This window comes from Procambarus clarkii, chromosome 24 (assembly GCF_040958095.1).
Source record: "Procambarus clarkii isolate CNS0578487 chromosome 24, FALCON_Pclarkii_2.0, whole genome shotgun sequence".
Taxonomy (NCBI): domain Eukaryota; kingdom Metazoa; phylum Arthropoda; class Malacostraca; order Decapoda; family Cambaridae; genus Procambarus; species Procambarus clarkii.
The window spans coordinates 14,336,482-14,357,208 of NC_091173.1; the positions used below are offsets into that span (position 1 = coordinate 14,336,482).

General features: G+C 42.6%; 1 protein-coding gene across 3 annotated transcripts in view; it reads left to right on the top strand.

Annotated features, from left to right (window-relative positions):
• LOC123761757 (POU domain protein 2) overlaps positions 1–20,727 on the top strand; it is a 106,204-nt gene extending 85,477 nt beyond the window's left edge. For 2 of the 3 annotated variants that reach the window (XM_069330636.1, XM_045747929.2), the window contains 6 exons: positions 8,451–8,701; positions 9,603–9,833; positions 10,398–10,532; positions 14,328–14,456; positions 14,630–15,552; positions 15,840–20,727. In XM_069330636.1, the coding sequence (XP_069186737.1) occupies positions 8,451–8,701; positions 9,603–9,833; positions 10,398–10,532; positions 14,328–14,456; positions 14,630–15,552; positions 15,840–16,074 (1,904 nt within the window). In that variant the 3' untranslated portion in view covers positions 16,075–20,727. Of the gene's footprint in view, positions 1–8,450; positions 8,702–9,602; positions 9,834–10,397; positions 10,533–14,327; positions 14,457–14,629; positions 15,557–15,839 lie in introns of all 3 variants that reach the window. The other variant, XM_069330637.1, reaches the window with a different exon arrangement.

Below are 20,727 nucleotides of genomic sequence, written 5' to 3' on the forward strand. Positions count from 1 at the left end.
TGTCTTCATTTGGAAGGTTCAGCGTTGCTCGTGAGACAATCAGGTCAACTCGGGCAGAAATAGTGTGTGTGTGTATTCTATAGTATTATGTTGCTATATTTTGTTGTGTATACGGAAATATTACCATCGCCATGCCAAGAGATATTTTATCTTGCGCTTTATATGTAATCGCATCATTTTAATTCATGAAAGAAGGTACTGGTCTTTATATATTTTGTGTGTGTGTGTGTGTGTGTGTGTGTGTGTGTGTGTGTGTGTGTGTGTGTGTGTGTGTGTGTGTGTGTGTGTGTTCGTTCAAGTTAGCCGGCTGGAAGACTGCATACAAATTGGATGATTTCAGTCAGTGTGAAGATGGTGTGATGATCTTGTCCTGGAGAGATGGGGGGGAGCAGCGCCCCCTCTCTCCCCCCCCCCTCCCCTACCCAGGGATAGGGAGGATGGGGGGGGGGCCATGGTAGGCCTAGTGGGGAGAGTTTTGCACGTGTTGCTCTTGTTCTTCATAGTCACCTGCTTTATTCTTTCCTATCCCCCCAGGCTTGCTAATTTCCTCCGTTTGTGCAATCTATCCATATGGATAGACCTAGGTCTATCCATCCTAGGTCTATCCATAGAAATGTTATAATAAGTATGTGATGGTTCAATTGATGGTTTGTGAAGAAATGAAGGTATGAATAGCAAGATACGATAAGGGTCGAAACAGTCACTTGATTTGCTAGTTAAAATATAATTCCCGTTGTCAAGGGTCCAGGGGCCAGATTCACGAAAACACTTATGCAAGCACTTACGAACCTGTACATCTTTTGTCAATCTTTGACGGCTTTGTTTCCAATTAGTAACAGCTAATGAGCTCGGAAGCACCAGAAGGCTGTTTATAACAATAACAACAGTTGAATGGGACGTTTTCATGCTTGTAAACTGTTTAATAAATGTAACAAAAGCCGTCAAAGATTGAGGAAAGATGTACACGTTCGTAAGTGCTTGCGTAAGTGCTTTCGTGAATCTGGCCCCAGGAAGCTTGTACTTAGGCTTACTAAGGTCCCTCCCCCCCCCCCCCATCCCCCACCTACAATAGTTGTCTAACTCCCAGGTATCTATTTGTTACTAGGGGAACAGATACATCAGGTGAAAAGAAACGTGCTCAATCGTTTCTGTTCGGCCCGGTGATTGAACCCGGGTCTCTCTCGCATGTGAGCCGAGGACTTAGACCACTGAAAGACTACTGAAATGTTTTGGAGACAAGTGTATGATAAACCTAATCGACTTACTGCACATCTGACTACCAAAGCTGTCGGCACACATGATTACGACGTAGAACGGACACACACATACAGCTTAAAGGAGATACTGAAAAGAAAGTGGGGTTTTTAAGTTCCTGATTATTTGTATTTGTATTGTATTTGTATTTACAAATACAATACAATATTGCATTTGTATTTACAAATACAAATATTTATTCAGGTAAAGTACATACATATAAGGTGAAATACAAATGTTGATGGATTTATAGATAGAGCTAGTACATACAATGCCTAAAGTCACTATTACGCAAAGCGTTTCGGGCAGAAGAGAGTGTGTCGCAGTTCTTAAGGGCACGGTACTTGTCCCCCCTAATCTTTCTCACACCCCCCCATATCGGATACCGCGCGATATGGATGCAAATCACGCCTGCTGTGTCGCTCTTCTCTAGATAACACCCGGGCTACAGTGGAGAGAAAAGAACAGGGTCGGGGGTAATTAATTGATTTACTAGGCTGTCGCTGCTCGCTGACTCCTGTGTATGATGCTCTGTCGTCCTGTGTATAGTACTTCTCGATGTGTTTCTTCAGACGCTGCCGCGCGCGCGCGTGTGTGTGTGTGTGTGTGTGTGTGTGTGTGTGTGTGTGTGTGTGATTGTAGTCTGGTGTGGTTGGGAGCAGGCCTGTGTAGAGAGGGAGGTTACCTTGAGATGGTTTCGGGGCTTAGCGTGCCCGCGGCCCGGTCCTGGACCAAGGCCTCCTGGTTGCTGGACTGGTCAAGCAGGGAAGGGCAAGGCGGGCCAGTTGGCAAGAACCAACGATTTGAAGCAACGATTTGAACCAACGAACCAACCTTACATTGTGATCAGCAGGGTGCCTACTTTAATCAAATTGCTTGCACTATATTTTCTATCGTTCTAGTTCTAGTATTGTATGGTGTTAATTGTAAGTACATCGTGAACACTACATGTATATTTACATACCCATACATAAATCATACGTATTTAGCAATGATTGGAAATATAATTAGCAATTTAAAATAGGGCCCTACGTTACCCATCTGGCCTATTGTCATCTTTGCAATGTCCACGTTGGGGTCCTTTCCCCTGTTTTTAAGGGCTTAGGGTTGTTGAAGGAACCCCTACGTCTAGCATACCCGGAGAGGGGAGGGGGGAAGGGGGAATGGGGGTCATAAGGCCCCCACCCACGCCCCCTCCTCGGCCCCTAACCCCCACCTTTCCCACCCCTCCACCACCCCCTCTTCCCATCTCACTGTGACAGGTGTTCTCATTCCACAGTCACTGGCGACCCGCCTTCTGGTCATTTCTGGCTCGTTTTGCCCTCCAGTGATAACACCAAATTGAAATCTTGACCTGCAATAACCTGGGCGGGCGGGCCGGATAAGGACACAGATGAGGTCATCAGGCAAGACGTGATAAGGCCTCCAGGGGCAGTAGCGTTGTAACCCTCACACACACCCTCCCCGAGGCGTATGGTCCGTCTTTCCGGGCTGCTGCCACCTGGCTCTCGCCCTTACGAAGGTTAGAGGGGGAAGTTGGCGATAGGGTGCTCCTCTTGGTGACGTGTGGTGGTGATTGTCTCGTGTAGGGTAATGGTGACGTGTGGTGATGATGGTGGTGGTGTCACCATACGCACATCCAGCAACCACTTTAATGCCCGAAACGCTATGCGTACTAGTGGCTTTAGGTATTGTATGTACTACCTCTATCTTTAAATCTAACAGAATGTTTGTACTGTAACGCTGCAACTATGTATGTTCTGTTCCTAAATAAATTATTATTATTAAATACGTCGTATTGTGCGTCTTGCCCATAGCCACCAACACTGGGAGTATCCATCACGGGCCGTCCAAGAGACGACGAGCCATACCTGGCAATTTGCTCTTAATAACATTGGTGATTAAATACCATTAACCACTCTTGTGTCAATAGTAACGACCTGACCTGTTGACCCCCCGCCATAAAACCCCTGACTAGGTACTTGTACTATTGTTCGTGAAACATTCTGACACATGTTGCAAATACCAGTAGCGTTTTCTGATTTGGGAAGCACTCGTGGCACATCATTTTAAGGCACATCAGTGCACTCGAATGTGCCTTAAAATTTCAGATAATATAAATACAAGTATGTTGACCAGACCACACACACTAGAAAGCGAAGAGACGGACGACGTTTCTGTCCATCCTGGACCGTTCTCACAATCGACTTGAGAATGGTCCAGGGCGGACCGAAACGTCGTCGTCTCTTCACTTTCTAGTGTGGGGTTTGGTCAACATATTTCAGCCACGTTATTGTGACGGGGAAGAGTATTTGGGGGGAGAGGGAGGAGTTAGGTGAGAAATGGACAGGGAGGGGTGAGGATAGGGGGGTGGAGGGGGGGGGGGTAATGATAGAGAAGGACTAGGAGGGGTTTGGGGGGGGGGGGTTCACCCCTACCGACATGAGGTAGGCGTGAAACAACACCTGCACAACTCTTTTTCCCCTCCCCCCCTACACACACACACCTGACTTTGCATGTGTATAATTGAATGGTTGGAGAGAGGACGTGCGTGGCCGCACTGGATTGGGTGAAGGGGGAGCCCGCGCCCGGCGTGGGTGTACAGGACCCCAAGTCTGTATTTACGCTGCTTGACTTTCCCTTTTTAATTGATAGAGGACTTGCGGACATGTCTCCAGTGTGTGTGTGTGTGTGTGTGTGTGTGTGTGTGTGTGTGTGTGTGTGTGTGTGTGTGTGTGTGTGTGTGTGTGTGTGTATGTGTATGTGTATGTGTGTGTGTGTGTGTGTGTGTGTGTGTGTGTGTGTGTGTGTGTGTGTGTGTGTGTGTGTGTGTGTGTGTGTGTGTGTGTGTGTGTGTGTGTGTGTCAGTCAGTCAGTCACACGAGTACGCACCAAAAAAAACTGAGCCTCGTCGTGCGTTAACATAGGCGAGCGCAATTAGGTGAGCATACACACCTTCCCCCTCCCCCCCACACACCCTATCAATTACCCACTCAGGTGACCTCCCGTCCGATTATGTAATTACTGCCTGTTAACTTACTCGATATTTCTTTGCATGTTTGAATACTTAATGAGGCGCGCTAGTTGAGCTGCTTGAATATCTCATTATGACTGTTTGCTATTATGGTGTTTGATCTGTTTGCATATTTAATAAAGTACGCGTTTGGATGTATTCACCTAGTTGTGGTTTGCGGGGGTTGAGCTCTGGCTCTTTGGTCCGGCCTCTCAGCCGTCAGTCAACTGATGTACAGATTCCTGAGCCTACTGGGCTCTGTCATATCTACATTTGAAACTGTATTTGTGTTGTTTGGCTGCTTTTTGTGCTTTGCTGAATTGCTTTCGTGGGTGAAAGTGGTGTTGATGGTTTGTGTATGGCAGGTGGTGGTACCACGTGTTGGCTGGCCTCACGCTTGTGTTTCCTCACTGAACTCGTCTGCGTGTCTAGCCTCATGCACGTCCACTCATTCTACCTTACCACTCTATCTGAACACTCTGGCATTGTACCGTGATGTAGAGTGGTTGAGTGTGCAGGTGTGGTAATGAGTAGATGTTGTGGTGGTGTAGGTGAAGTAGGACCAGTGTTGCCACAACCAGCTGTGGGGAGTGACGTCACACCGGCCTCTTCCCCCCCCCCCCCTTCCCCCAAGCCGCCACCAGCAATTAACGTTATTCGTGAAAGGTCGACTGTTTCACAAGTCAAATTTACAGTGTGTACATTCGTGTAAATGTGCTTGTCCGGGGGGTTCAGCTACAGCTGTTACCTTGAGGTGCTTCAAGGTACCTTCTCTCAACCTGCCTCTCAACTTTTAGTCTACTGGAGTTTAGGTTCTCCAAGGCTTCTGGGAGCTCGTAGCCTCATTTGAAGGTGTGTGTACGTTCCACTTCTTAGTATTCTTCATTTTGTTTTCACTGTAACAGCGACAAAAGTAGTTTTAATGTTTGTGTGGCTCGTTTGGGTACTTGGGTACTCGCTTGGGTCCCCATATGCATGTATCACCCGTGTCAAGCACGTCCGTCTGACGTGTGTGAGCTTTCCTGGAAATTTTGTATGTGGTAATCATTTCTCCTTTAAGTTGTATATTTTCCAGTAAAGTAAGCTTGCATTTAGTTTTCTCATAATTCATACCTCTCAGCTCTGGCATTAGTCTAGTGTCGTACCTCTAGATTTTATCCAGCTGTCTTATGAGATTAACGAGATAAGGACCACATAAGTGCCGCATATTCCAGAATCTGTCTTACGTGGTATAAAAGATTCAGAATGACTCCGTATTCAGGTTTTACATTCAAGTCTTACGTTCGTCAACGTTGCATACGCAGCTGATGATGTTCGTTTGAGGTTGGTTCCGGGAGACAAGTTGGGTGGGATGTCAACCCTTAGGTCTTTTTTTGGCTGGCTGCCGAAATACAGGAACTCTTGAGGTCGTTAACAGGTAATAGCCAGACAATCATGTGGAGATGTTGCTACCTTGCTATGATTTCGGGGCTCAACGTCCCCGCGGCCCGGTCCCCGACCAGGCTACCTGCTTGATGGGGTTCTGGGAGTTCTTCTACTCCCCAAGCCCGGAACGAGGCCAGGCTTGACTTGTGAGAGCTTAGTCCACCAGGCTGTTGCTTGGAGCGGCCCGTAGGCCCACATACCCACCACAGCCCGGTTGGTCCGGCACTTCTTGTAGAAAACAATCTAGTTTTCTCTTGAAGATGTCCACGGTTTCCGGCAATATTTCTTATGCTCGCTGGGAGGACGTTGAACAGCCGCGGACCTCTGATGTTTATACAGTATTCTCTGATTGTGCTTATGACACCTGATTGTGCCTATGGCACCTGATTGTGCCTATGGCACCTGATTGTGCCTATGGCACCTGATTGTGCCTATGGCACCTGATTGTGCCTATGGCACCTGATTGTGCCTATGGCACCTGATTGTGCCTATGGCACCTGATTGTGCTTATGGCACCTGATTGTGCCTATGGCACCCGTCAGTAGGGTGTCACCATTGGTTTATCCTGCAAGCCAGAATTATCCATCCTGTGAAATCAAAACACACGCAAACTCAATTAAAAATAAAGGAATATGGAATGCATAATATGCAGAATAACAAAATAAATAAAAAAAATCATTGTTATCTAGCACTTAAATATTTCCGAAAACAGCGTTGCCTAGACAGGCGACCTTTTGAATGTGAAGAATATTGATGATTGAAGCCAGAGCCTGTGATCCACTGATGATGCCGCCCGAGTATTTCCTCTCTGGGGTACACAGGTGCTCCAGGTACACGTAGGGTGACAAACCGGACCTGCCGGGGGATTAGTCAGGCGAGCTGGGCGGTGGAGGGGATTGGGCTATGGCAGAGTTGGATGAGGCAAGGCTGGCCTACCTACCTAGGCCAGCCTTGCTGCTACCTTGATAGTTCAGGGGGGAGGGGGTTAGTATTCCTGTCACCTCTCTCCTCAGAACGGTTCATTAACTCACACACTCACTCACTCACTCACTCACTCACTCACTCACTCACTCACTCACTCACTCACTCACTCACTCACTCACTCACTCACTCACTCACTCACTCACTCACTCACACTCTCTCTCTCTCTCTCTCTCTCTCTCTCTCTCTCTCTCTCTCTCTCTCTCTCTCTCTCTCTCTCTCTCAATAAGGTGTTTCTTGGTACCTTATATATAGAAGCTCGGTGAAAAGTCTTTGGCTCAATGTTTTACATAGTACCTATTTCACATTCTACCGAGCCTCCGGATCTCTGGGTGGTAGGGTAGGGGAGGAAGGAGGCTGGCTGGCCGCAGGTGTGGGGTACAACTGCTGACTTCTCAACTCTGACAAACTATTAGAACCACACATCAAATCAATTACAACTTTTTACTCTGTTTCGTCGACCGCCCCCCCCCCTCCCCCTTCCCCCTACCCCCCACCCCCCACCCCCCACCCCCCCCCCCCTCCCACCCCCCTCCTCCCCCTCCTCCCCCCCCCCCCTTTCCTCTCTTCTACCTGATTATCTCGTTTATTGTTAATGGGCCTGCCATTGAGGCGAGGATCTGCCCATTATGTCTGCCATTGCCGACCATACAAGTTTTCTTCCTAAGGGGGGGGGGGAAGAGGAGCAGTACCCCCCGAAGAGCAGTAAGGGTGAAGACACAAGCAGTAGGCATCGTTAAGGCATCCTTCCTGCTTGCTGGCGCTTTGGTCTTTCATCTGCTTCCTACAATGACCTTTAAATACCTTGTTTTAATTAGTTGTGGCGCCGGGTTAACAGCAGTGGATGATGGTATATCTCATGGTAGTGGTGGGTGGTGGTGGTATGTCTCATGGTAGTGGTGGTGGGTGACAGTACAGGTCATGGTAGGTTACCATGATGCTTGGTGAAGGCGGTTCATGGTACGCGCCTACAGTGCACCGCATCATCTTAATATGTCCATCTACGCACTGGTATGACGGTAGTGTTAAGATCTACGCACTGGTGTGACGGTAGTGTTAAGATCTACGCACTGGTGTGACGGTAGTGTTAAGATCTACGCACTGGTGTGACGGTAGTGTTAAGATCTACGCACTGGTGTGACGGTAGTGTTAAGATCTACGCACTGGTGTGACGGTAGTGTTAAGATCTACGCACTGGTGTGACGGTAGTGTTAAGATCTACGCACTGGTGTGACGGTAGTGTTAAGATCTACGCACTGGTGTGACGGTAGTGTTAAGATCTACGCACTGGTGTTCAGAACTTACTGAAATACATGCCTGTATGAGTCTCATACACGGCTGTATTTTGTTGACAAGTCAGTATACTTATTAATGTTAGAGAGAGAGAGATAGATAGATAGATAGATAGATAGATAGATAGATATGGGTACACACACACACACACACACACACTAGGATTCATGATTTTTTTTTAATTTGTCGCGCGAATGTCGGATATTCTGTATGAGTTATATCCGTGGTGTGCAGAAAAAAAAATGTATATTCCATTTACCTTCTTTGTAAAGAGCGCCTTACCTCTACCATAAATTGGTTCAGGACTGATGTTCCCTGTACATTGTGTGTGACGGACGACCATTGCGCTCAGAGTTACCCCCTGGGGGGGGGGGGGTAGGGGAAGGAAACGGTGGTGTCTGTATATGTATACATATTCTGTATATGTTGCATGCATGCATGTATACCGGCTTGAGTGCCACTAACTGGGGGGTGTGTCCGCCAGAGGGCAGCAGCGTCAACGGGTGCGAGAGGGAAGACGCCGTCAGCGACTGCGGCAGCGATGGCGTCCACGACCACACCCTCGACGACTCCATGGATGGCACCACCCCGCCCACCTCCTCCTCCGACGTGCCCACACCCACTGCGCGCCCCCGCACGCCCACGCCCATCAGCCTGGTGCAGAGCCACGTCCCGCACCACGCCCAGATGCAGCTCCCGCCCACTCCCAGACACTTCCACCCCGTCATCAACCTGGTAGGTGGCTTGCTCTCTTCTACCCACTCAACTCAATACTCTTCTCATTTATATGTATATATATCATTACTAATTACAGTAGCTCTTGATTTATATGATCACTTTTGTAATAAATAATTTAAAGACGGTGATTTAAGTTTTTATTCTAAATTATGCAAAATTTTACAAATAACTTGAAATATAATGTGTGTAATTAATTAATATACACACATTAATATACATAATTAATGTGACATGTGTGAATATATATACTGACGTAGAAGCACTTGCGTAAATGTGTTATATTAAATAGGTACAGTATATAATATATTGTGGCTATTAGGTACAACATACATGTATGTTGGGTTGGTCATATTTCTACGTTGGGTTAAACAAAAAAATCATGTAAAATATTGGAAAGCTTAATCATTCCATAAGGACACAAATTAGAAAATGTATAATTTCGGGAAAACTCGGCTTGTTAGGCAAATAAGCCCTTGCATACTAAGTAGTGCGTTCTGGTTATATAGTTACAACATATATATTTACATATATAAGTAAATATATGTACATATATATATGTCTGCATATGTGTAAGTCAAGAATTTTAAAATCAGTGTGGCGAGGCTTCTTCGGTGGTTAAGGTGTTAGCTAAAGAACATAGAACAAATATTTAACACGGGGAGATGGTATTGGGGCCCCATGTTCCGAACAGATCACACTGGGCTTGTCACTTCTGTCACTTCTTGTCACTTCAGAGTGACAGGCTAGTGTGGTGTCTTGTGGACCTTATATACCTAAAGCATAAAGAAGTGTGAGCTTGCAATATAATGCCATGCAATGACGTTAAAGAAGTGGGTTAGCCTAGTAAGGATAATGTAGGCTGCAAGTTTAACGCGGAACTTCCCCCTTCATCCACTAGGCTCGTGACCTGACCAGCCGCTCCAGTAATGGCGGCCGCTCCCCAACACCGTCACCACCTCCCATGATGCCTCCACACACCTCGGCCGCCCTCCCGTGCCCATCTCCCACGCCCACGGTCACCCACACGCCCATCACGAGCGCTACCTCGCCCACCACCGCTCCTGCCGCGGCCCACTCCGTTCAGGCTGCCCTCGCTGCCATCCAAGCTGGCTCACTCTCCATCAACCAGGTCAGTAAATCTCTTTCTCTCTCAAGCTCTCTCAATCTCTCTCTCACTCTCAATCTCTCTCTCTCTCTCTCTCTTTCAATCTCTCTCTCTTTCAATCTCTCTCTCTTTCAATCTCTCTCTCTTTCAATCTCTCTCTCTTTCAATCTCTCTCTCTTTCAATCTCTCTCTTTCAATCTCTTTCTCTTTCAATCTCTTTCTCTTTCAATCTCTTTCTCTCTCTCTCTCTCTCTCTCTCTCTCTCTCTCTCTCTCTCTCTCTCTCTCTCTCTCTCTCTCTCTCTCTCTCTCTCTCTCTCTCTCTCTCTCTCTCTCTCTCTCTCTCTCTCTCTCTCTCTCTCTCTCTCTCTCTCTCTCTCTCTCTCTCTCTCTCTCTCTCTCTCTCTCTCTCTCTCTCTCTCTCACACACACACACATTCTGCCCCCATTATATCGAAATATGAAGCTAACGGCTCATAATGTCTAATATTCAGTATACTGTACTATACAAAGATTTTGCATCACTTATCATTCTCATTTCCATTAATTATGTTATACTAATAAACTTGGATATTTTTGGTGCGCCCAGCTGATGGCACTCGGAGCCCAAGGTCCTGGACTTCTGATGCAGAACCAGTTGGCAGCCGCCGCCGCCGCTGCCAACCAACTACCTGTGTCATCGCCACTGCCAAGTCTTGGGTCACTCAACCCTCAAGAGCTACAGGTCTGCTCCTCCCCATTCATTGCCCTATATTTGAAGTATATAATCTACTTTTAATTATACAGCTCTAATATTATTAAGAAGATGCAAGCAATTATTATTGAACAAGATGGGAAATGGATTAGTTGGTTGGGAAATAGGTAACTCCCCTGTAGCCATTACTTATGGAATTGAGGAAATATTTTGCAATTCAATACTTGGAGACGTAAGTTGTTTGGCATTCAATACATGGAAAGCAACACAGGTGGCAGACTTAAAAGGCCTCAACCCAGAATGTTCATAATTTGTTTTCATTAATGCCACAAAAGAAGCTAAATTTTAAATTTTTTAGCTTTATTTGAAAGTAACTGGACAATATGTTTGTTAGCTCTAGTCATAGTAAACATGTTTATGTTTTGAAGGCTGTATATATATCAAAGAAATATACATCGCTTTGGGGGTTCTTACAATCACTTCAGCATATTCTTGGGAAGGGGAACCTTAACAAAATAGGGAGAGCAAATAAGCATAGCTTCACTAAAAGAAATAGACATAGCTTCACCAAAATAAATAAGCTAATAAGCATCTGTCTTAAAACAAATCAACATCTGTCTTATAACATGCTATATAATTTCACATTTTTCTTCAATGTGAAAAGGTGAACAAAATTCACATTTAATTTTTCAAATTTTTCATCAATGTGAAAAGGTAAACAAATTCACATTTAATTTTTCACATTCCTCACTAGCTTTTTTGACATGTGATCATAAGTGCACTATTTTCAAGATATTGTTTATTGCTCTTTGTGAATATCTCATTACAGTACTTAATCACTGCAAAATTTTTATCGGTTTTACTTGGTACTAAATAATTAACCATAATTATTTGTCAGCCTTCTGACCATGTGGTGAGAGTTTATATAGAGTTTGTTTATATTAATAATATTGTATAAAAATACATATAGACATGATTAAAATATAAATTATGTGTGTGGATATTTTATATTTGTTAGTAAACCACTAATCAAGTGCAGTAAATACACACACTTTGCATATATTTCATATGTGCACAAATACTGTACATAGTGCAGAAGATTACAAATAATTAATACTGTCATGACAATATTCACTGAGGCACTATTTTTCTCCATTCACTCCCTCATTCTTATTCTTCTTCTTCCTTCCCCCTTTCTCCACCACAATTCCTTCCCACAACCACTATCCAACCCACATTTCTTTTTCCCATTCCTTCACCACCCTCCAACATCCACCACATATGCACATCTCACTCACTAGTTTTATATATGATAAATATTAATTATACATACATGACCCACCACATTGCTGTGGATTATTAATGTACTGTATACATCAGTCACTACTTTAAGTACAGTACTTTGCAATCTTTCTGCAGTGACAGGCTCCAGTTTGTTTCTGTGAATGATGATAGGTCTCCCCACAGGGTAGTGTTCTTGGTTCACTCTTCTTTCTCATTTACATCAATGATCTTTCTAATTCTTTCCACTCAACAATCAAGTACTTTGCAATTTTACTACAGTGACAGGCTCCAGTTTGTTTCTGTGAATGATGATAGGTCTCCCCACAGGGTAGTGTTCTTGGTTCACTCCTCTTTCTCATTTATATCAATGATCTTTCTAATTCTTTTCACTCAACACTTCAAGCCAGTCCTATTTGCTGATGACTCAACTGTCATTTTCTCACATTCTAACCCACTTATTCCAAAGGACACAGTGAATACTGAACTCAAAAATAGTCCATTAGTGGCTGACTGCTGGCAAATCAATCCATAATATTGTCAAAACATTTTACATATTTTTGGAAATAAGTCCACCAATCAAATTAACTTAAAAATTAACAATTCCCAAATAATGTTCAAAGTAGATGGCAAATTCCATGATATTAATATTGACAGCAAGCTGAACTTCCATTACCATATACAAAAAATAACAAAAAGTTTCAAAACTAATATGCATTCTCTCCAGATTCTTCATACCTCTCCCTACCTTGGTAAACACTATTATTCGCTCATCTATCCATATCTTGCCTACGGTATCTGTGCCTGGGGATTTACAACTCAAAACTACCTTTGACCCCGAATTACTCAACATAAATCACTAATATTCCTTTCTGAAATCCTTATACATGTTAAGTATCAATTTAACATGTATAAGTATCTTCACATCCTCTGAAGTGCACTCTACATTAATAATACATTGCACCGTAATACAAATTTTTACTTTTAGTGCTTCCTAGAGGGATATAGCTCATGGGCATCACATGATAAACAAATATATTTTTGGTGTTCCACAACAAGCTTATTTAAACCCAAAGAAATTTGATTTTTTAAAATACCAGCCAAGAGTTACAAAATAAACTGCATATGTTCTCGTACCAGCCATTTCATTGTGGTTTTCAACAAATCACTTAAATTACAAGCTTTCTCTGACAAACTTAAATAAAAAAGTTCAAGTACTGTAATGTGAAAACTCAAAAGTGACCCTCTCAGAATTAGCATTCAAATTGAGAATAAAAAAATTAGGAAAATTCTTAGATCTGAATATTGATAACAGACTTAGTTTCAATTTTAACATACAACACACACAAAAAAAAGTTGAGGGCTTTATGTCTAAAAGCACTGCAAACCAGACATTACAGGGCTGATCTCATCAAGACCTATAAAATACTGAACAAGTTGGAGGATATTAATCCAGACCACTTCATTAAAAAGTCAAATGTAATGCATATAACTTGAGGTTACCTTGAGGTGCTTCCGGGGCTTAGCGTCCCCGCGGCCCGGTCGTCGACCAGGCCTCCTGGTTGCCGGGCTGATCAACCAGGGGCAACGATTAATCAACCAACGATTTAATATAAGGGGCAACAGCTTCAAGCTCAACTAACCAGAGTGTAAGACTGAAAGCAGGAGATGCTTTTTCACTCATAGTATTTTAGAAATAAAAATCTGAAAACCTGAATATCCAAAAATGTGGGAAAGATCAATGAAGTTTTGATATCACTAACATGCCTTTCTTGTTAACTGAAAGAATAATCAGGATGAGAATAATGGCACGTCTGGAGAGGATGAACTTTAGAATGGATGGGCAACAATTTTTCAAAACTTTTAGAAAGCATTAAATATTGTCCCTCATAAAAGGTAGTGTTCAAGGTGGGTTAATTGGGAAAATACTGAACTGGGTAAGGCTATACCTAACAGACAGAAAACAAAGTGTCATAGAGAGGTGTTGAGCTGGAGGGGCAAAACAAGTGGGATTCCAAAAAGATCAGTCTGATGACTGGGCTGCTGTATCCAATCATGGAAATCTGACCTTCAAAAGGACATACTGTACCTGCTTTGGAGAAAGCTCAACACAGAGCTAAAAAAAAAATCATCCCATTAGTAAGTTAACTCATATCGAATGGTTGGGATCCAAACTACCACTTTAAAAAGTCCAAAGTAACACAAACAAGAAATAACAGTTCACAAAACCACAATGGAGAACAAAAAACAGAAGATGCTTTTTCACCCATAGGATAATTAACCTATGGAATTGCCTATCTGCCAAAGCCTTAAATGCCAAGACAATACAGTACTGTACTTCAATTAAAATTTAGCTGGAAAAAATCCTTAGGAACAATATGAGGACATTTAACAAACCATCAAGGCCACTGGAGATGATGGCCCTCAGGTAAATTCAGGTAATTTTACCAGCCCAGTGAGACTTATAGGTTGCTGTCATGTAATCAAATGTATATAATTAATATTAATTGATCTTAATTTTTGGACATATGTATTCTGTTACAGGCTCTCCAGCAGACTCTGTCACAACAGCAGCAACAGATACAGCAGCAATTGCAGCAATTTATGTTATTCTCACAGCCCAGTGCAGCATCACAATTGCCACCTCAGGCTCAACTTTTCCTTCAGAGTCAGGTAAATGAGTACAATATGTCACTCATTTTAAGTGGAATATGTATTTTCTGTGAGGTAAAATGAAGAACATATTGTAAATGCCCTTTAAGTTTCATTGTTTATGATGCTAAAATCAAACCCAAAATATGTAATCTATATATAGTTTTATTAATAAACTACTTTATGCATTGCAGCAGTTGCAGTATTTACAAAATTTACTGCAGCAAGGCCTCTTAGCATCTCCAGGGATTGCAGGTATGCAAGGGCTACAGCCACCAGTGTCCCAGGCACCCTCTCAAGCAGCACAGGTCCGTAATGTGCAACATGCCGTAGCACAAGCTGCTCAGCAACTCCAGCAGCTTCAGAAGGCTCACCAGCAACATCAACAACAGCAGCATCAACAACAGCAACAGCAGCACCAGCACCAGCAACCTCCAAGAGATATAAGAGACTTGAGAGATATACGTGATTTGCGAGACATTAGAGACCTGAGGGAAGTACCAATGCGAGATATGAGAGATATTCGTGAGCCCCCACTTCGGCCACCACCTCTTGAGCCTTCGCATATCTCGGGTTCACCACTGGCACCTCACTTGCCACCACATGGTCACATGGCTCGGCCTCCAATGCCCCATTCACCACCACCACCACCTCGCCACTGGGAACCACTCCCAGAAGAGCCAACAGATTTGGAGGAATTGGAACAATTTGCTAAAACCTTTAAACAACGACGCATCAAACTAGGTTTTACCCAGGGTGATGTAGGATTGGCTATGGGCAAATTGTATGGCAATGACTTCTCTCAAACCACCATCAGCCGCTTTGAGGCACTAAACCTCTCCTTCAAGAATATGTGTAAACTGAAACCACTGCTTCAGAAGTGGCTAACAGATGCTGACAAGACTATTTCTGATCCAACAACTGTCAGCAACTCCCTTTCATCACCTGATGCAGTTGGTCGTCGACGAAAGAAGCGTACCTCTATTGAAACTAGTGTACGTGTCGCTCTTGAGCGAGCCTTCATCCAGAACCCTAAGCCCACCTCAGAGGAGATCTCAATGCTTGCAGATAACCTCTCAATGGAAAAAGAGGTAGTCAGGGTCTGGTTCTGTAACAGGTAAGTACGTATTATTTTTCTGGTTTGCAGTTGCAGGTTATGGGTGATGATAGTGGTAAGTTAAGTTTGATAAATTATGATAACCTTGAGCAATTAAGCTCAGCTGCTTGAAGTGATCCTTTAGTAGAATCTTAACACTATCAAGCCTTCAACCTTTTAGTAGATTTAGATTTATTTTGTTATATATTTATACTGTATATTCATAGTGAAATTTTTTGATATATGATAAGATGATTTAGATATAGATAAATGAATGAACGATTACTAACAAAATATTTCTCCCACAGACGTCAGAAGGAGAAACGAATAAACCCACCATCGAGTGGGATGATCAGTCCACCACTGAGTTTGACCAGCACCAATATGTTTTCTGGGCCGCCAATTTCATCAGCCCTGACTCTCACCAGCTTGGGGGCGCCTCCACTTTCTCCTGGGGGCCCCCTTCCATCGCCGCTTTCCTTGGTCACTCACAGTTATCCTCCAGCTTCGCCTCCTGAAACTGCTTCGACAAAATCAGAGTAGCTATCTGCTGGGCGTCAGTGCTTAGGGCTGCTGGGCTGTGAGTCACAGTCTGCCTGGCAGGGACACCCTAGTGCCAGCCCTCCCCTGACCGCCCTGCCCGCTCCTTTAGTGCAATGCCCAACCTTTCTTTTAGCGGTAAATGGCGGCTGTATGGGGCATATCAACTATAGTCTCAAGAGGCAACAATATCAACACCTACCTTATTGGTAGTGCCAAGTTGGTATCACCAGGCCATTGTTGCTATCTTCAACTCCATTAAGGAGATCCTATGTCAGTGTTGTAAGTGTTTGGTATGTGCTGGTGGCAACATGACTGTCACAAACTTGTCTAGCTTACAGTGCCACATGCAATCATGGCTGCAAGTAACAGGCACGATCATATCAGTGGTGAGGAGATTTGCTCAGGGGACACAGGTGTACACTACAAGACTTAACTGATTGTGTGATACCTTTGAGACTTAAAAATGAGAGAAAACATATATTCAAGTGGTACTTTAGATAAACTGTGGTAAAGTGAAAAGTGAAAGACAACTAAAGTTGCCAGAGTGCAATGTGAAATGAACAAATGTGTATCGGGTATGTAATCTGTTCGTCCCTCCTGAGTCATCTCGCACACAGAAGCAAATTACAGCCAGTGGCTAGGCTCCCCACTCACGTACCTGTCTCTTACCGGGACTACTAATATCAGCAACTGTGGCCTCAGTGCTTACCAATCTAGTATTTTCTTAGTTTAACTACATAACTTATATTTGAAAATTAGGGCCCTATAGAAAGTGGTTGGTGTTTCTGATAGTGGGGGTCCAAGCCACAAAAGGCAGGCAAGAACCTTGGCAATAGCTTGTAAGAAGAATGGGGTAAAATGGGAAAGTGTTTTTATGTGTAGTGTGTAGATAAACGACTGATTTCTGTATTATCATTGGAATACTGTCTATGTGGCTTATTTTATCTATGAGTACTAGTGTATTATTCTAGTAATGTCTACTTAAACGATCTTGCCTGATATGAAATGAAAGTTCCTGCATATAAAATGAAGTACGTAATTATTAAGATACCTCAACCAAACATTGGTGTTGGGACGGTTGGACGACGCAGAGCAGGACATATCCAAGGTGCATTTTTACTGTTGTAGCATAGGTCGCGTGGTCCCTCACTTTGTCTGACTGCTCCCCTGCGTGTTCTTTACTCTGACGTTGTGATTGTGTAGTTGAGGATTATATTTTCTGTGGATCCATGATGTTAGACTTTTAAGGGCTTATTGTATCATCATTGCCCCCTCAAAACAGTGTACATACCCTCATCTTGAGGTTGTTTGCTCCCTTCATCCTGATCTTGAGGTCATCTTCTCTCCAGTGCCCCCTTACCCCCATAATTTTTCCTTGTGTTAAGGATTTATATCTCTCCTTGATCTATTGAATACTTCCACCAATATCACTCTTTAAAATGAACCCATTCTTAGAAAAACAATATTATCATGCCCTTAGTACATGAGACCCCACAAGATGCCCTGGTTTAATGTCTGATAATTTTGCTGTCTTCCAGAGGAAGAAGTCACTCGAGTGATCAAGTGAGGACTGCAAGTCCTTCGTTTAAGGCACATCAGCTGTGTCACAGTTTAAAATGGCACATTTAACGGTGATAAATATATTTTAAATGACTTCTGCAAATCTCTAGAATAAGAAGTTGCTTTTGAAGCAAACTAAAATTTGTGGGTCCACTGTCCCCTCCTTCCCTAATGTTGGTCACTGGCTGATTTCAGGTTAATAATATTGGCCTTATCTTGGGTTGGGGGGGATAGTTCCTATTATGCTCCTGCCCAGTCTCATGTTCACCATCCAGAATTGTCCCCTCTCATTAACCCAATATCAGACCCAAATGTCATCCATGCATAACCCATCCTAACCTTAACATCCTGACCTTGTTGCCTGTATAGGTTGCCGTGTGATCTGTCATCTCTCCCAAAACTCATTACTGTGTGTGTGTGTGTGTGTGTGTGTGTGTGTGTGTGTGTGTGTGTGTGTGTGTGTGTGTGTGTGTGTGTGTGTGTGTGTGTGTGTGTATGTGTGTGTGTGTGTTGGTTGAACATGATGAACCTGGACATGATGCAAGTGTAACTGGTTACTAGGACTAGTGAATTACATGTGTACAGTTTGTCTATTATTGTTGGTGGGCTATACACATATATTACTGAAAGTCCTGGTATACTTTGAGCATGTTTTATCAGCAGGTCGTTGTAGGCACATGTGGTCACTTAAACTGAAAAGGATTTGTATGTGCTGATTATATAGACTGGTCATCTGTTAATGTGATACGTACCAAACCTTGGTGTGCAATACATAGACCAGATGATCAGTTTATATCTGGTGTACAGATGTGTAACTCATTTTTACTGTAGCTTGCCAGTACCCAGTACTTTCCGTCACTGACAACCATGTAACATTCATCCCCGTCTTTGTCAATGTTGGTTGTTCAAGCAGTTAGAAAACTGTATATTTTCCAGTCAAAACATACCTAAGATTTTTGATGTGTGGTAACAAAAAATGCGTATCCCTTTAAGGTGTAAAAAGATCCACCAGAAAGTCATGCCTTCCAGACAGTGAATATCCTCCAGTCGTCTCAACTCAGGAGTATTAAATTATAGCATAAAACATTGGGGGATGTGCACTGTCATCATGGCTGCAATAGTCCTGATTGGAGGAGAGCTGACACGTACTTACACTATTGTAGCTTGTGTTTGACAAGAGTTGGTAGGTACTAGAAGGATTTTTCCATTGTGACTTGCTGATTATTTTGAGTGGAATAACTGAATTAACTTTGTTGTATTTCATGCTTGGTCACTTCACAAGATTAATGGTACACTATGTTATTAAATATAACTTGGTTGCACTCTGTTTATTGTACCTAAAGCTTAGTCATGTTATCATTAGCAAGCATGAATTACTATTAATAACAATTGGCATATTATAATGTGTTAAACTGTGGTTATTTGTTTGGGTTGACACTGCATGGATCGAGCAGAAGATATGGCAAAAATGCCTGTTGCATTTACCTGGAGCATTTTAGATTTTCTCGACTTAAATCCCGGTTTCATAGTTACAAATGGTGGATGGTTTCTGGTGAAATTGTGTTGTTTTCCATAATTATTATATTTGTTGGGCATTATGCAAACACCTGAAATGAACGCACTCTTGCAGCATAGATTAGAATGACTTCCCTTTTTTTTATTTTAATTGCACTGCATACAGCATTTGTTATTTTAAATATTTTGCAGTTGACATTCCATGTAACAGTAATTAATATCCCCCACCAGCCATAAACTAATAACTTTTTCTACTTTGCAAGCAAAATGCAGATTATAAAGTCCTTTTACAGATATCCTGTCCAGTCAGTCAGTCATTAATAAATACTAAAACCTTAATTTAAAATAGACTTTTACTCGCTACAAATTGTGGAGTTCATTGACTAAACGCAGACAAACTGTGACCCTCTTAACACTTCCAATGTAAAGCGTTTATTTAAATAATGTGAGTGTTGTTCAGCGTGTGATACGTCTCTCCCTCTTCAGTAGTGAGTGAGAGGTACCAAGTTACATATGTGATACTCTACTGGAGGGAGTACGGTCAACTCCATTATAGTTTTTCTATTTAATATTTTGTTGTATGTCACCACCCTACAAAACCTGGAAATGAAATGCCTTGAATCATTCAGCTCAGTTTACAGACTTTTGGAACAACTGTTTTGTTATTGTTGGTACTTGTTTACACTATATATCTAGTAGTTATTTAAAAATGTTTGACTTGTTGTCATCTTATTTTAGTTTATATTTAAATGTTTCCATTACTGGTTTCTTCTCAATTTCTCAATATCTTGCTTCTTTTTGTGTCTAGTCCTATCTTTTTCACCATTTATTCAACAAGCTGACCATACAGTTAAGCTCTAGTCCATACTTTTATAGCTCGTCTTAACCTGCCATCTTTATCTTCTGTTGTCTCCTGCAGGAAGAGCTGTCAGACTGTCAGTATGTAAATATAGTTGTAGCCTGAGTCTTTTAGTTTGATTGCTCACTCATCACAATAAATTGTAACAGCTGATTGATTTAAGGCGTTCCATATTTTTTTAATACTTTTTATCTCCTTTTGTGTCAAAAGTTATTTATCATTTTTTTTACTACAGTATTTATAATAGGTGTAATATGTTAGATTGGAATAAGTTTGAATTGGGCAAAAACAGTTTAGGCTTTTGGCTTCTAGGGAGGTGTTCAGTGTAGGCTTGTGGAGGGAATAATGCCAGTTTACATTTTATACAACAAAATGTAGTGCATTTCTTTACTGTGAAAGTTGTGACCAGTATATGAATTCATCCTCCTGTATTAACAGAGGAAGTTATACAGTTTTGGTTTGAAAGGCCAGAATGGCACAAGGTGTCTGTGTACAGGCTAAATCATAAACTACAAGTGTTTGCCCAAGGCCCACAAGCATGTTTTAAAGACACTATAAAAGTAATAGTGTTGAAAAAATTTATGATGATTCCGAAGGTATGTAGGGAGACGAGCTGTTCTCATAATGTCTGTATAGCGCCATGTACAAAGGAAATGATTTTTGTTATCAATCATTTTATAGATGCAAATAAAGAGGTGTAAAAATTAGAAGGCAAAAAA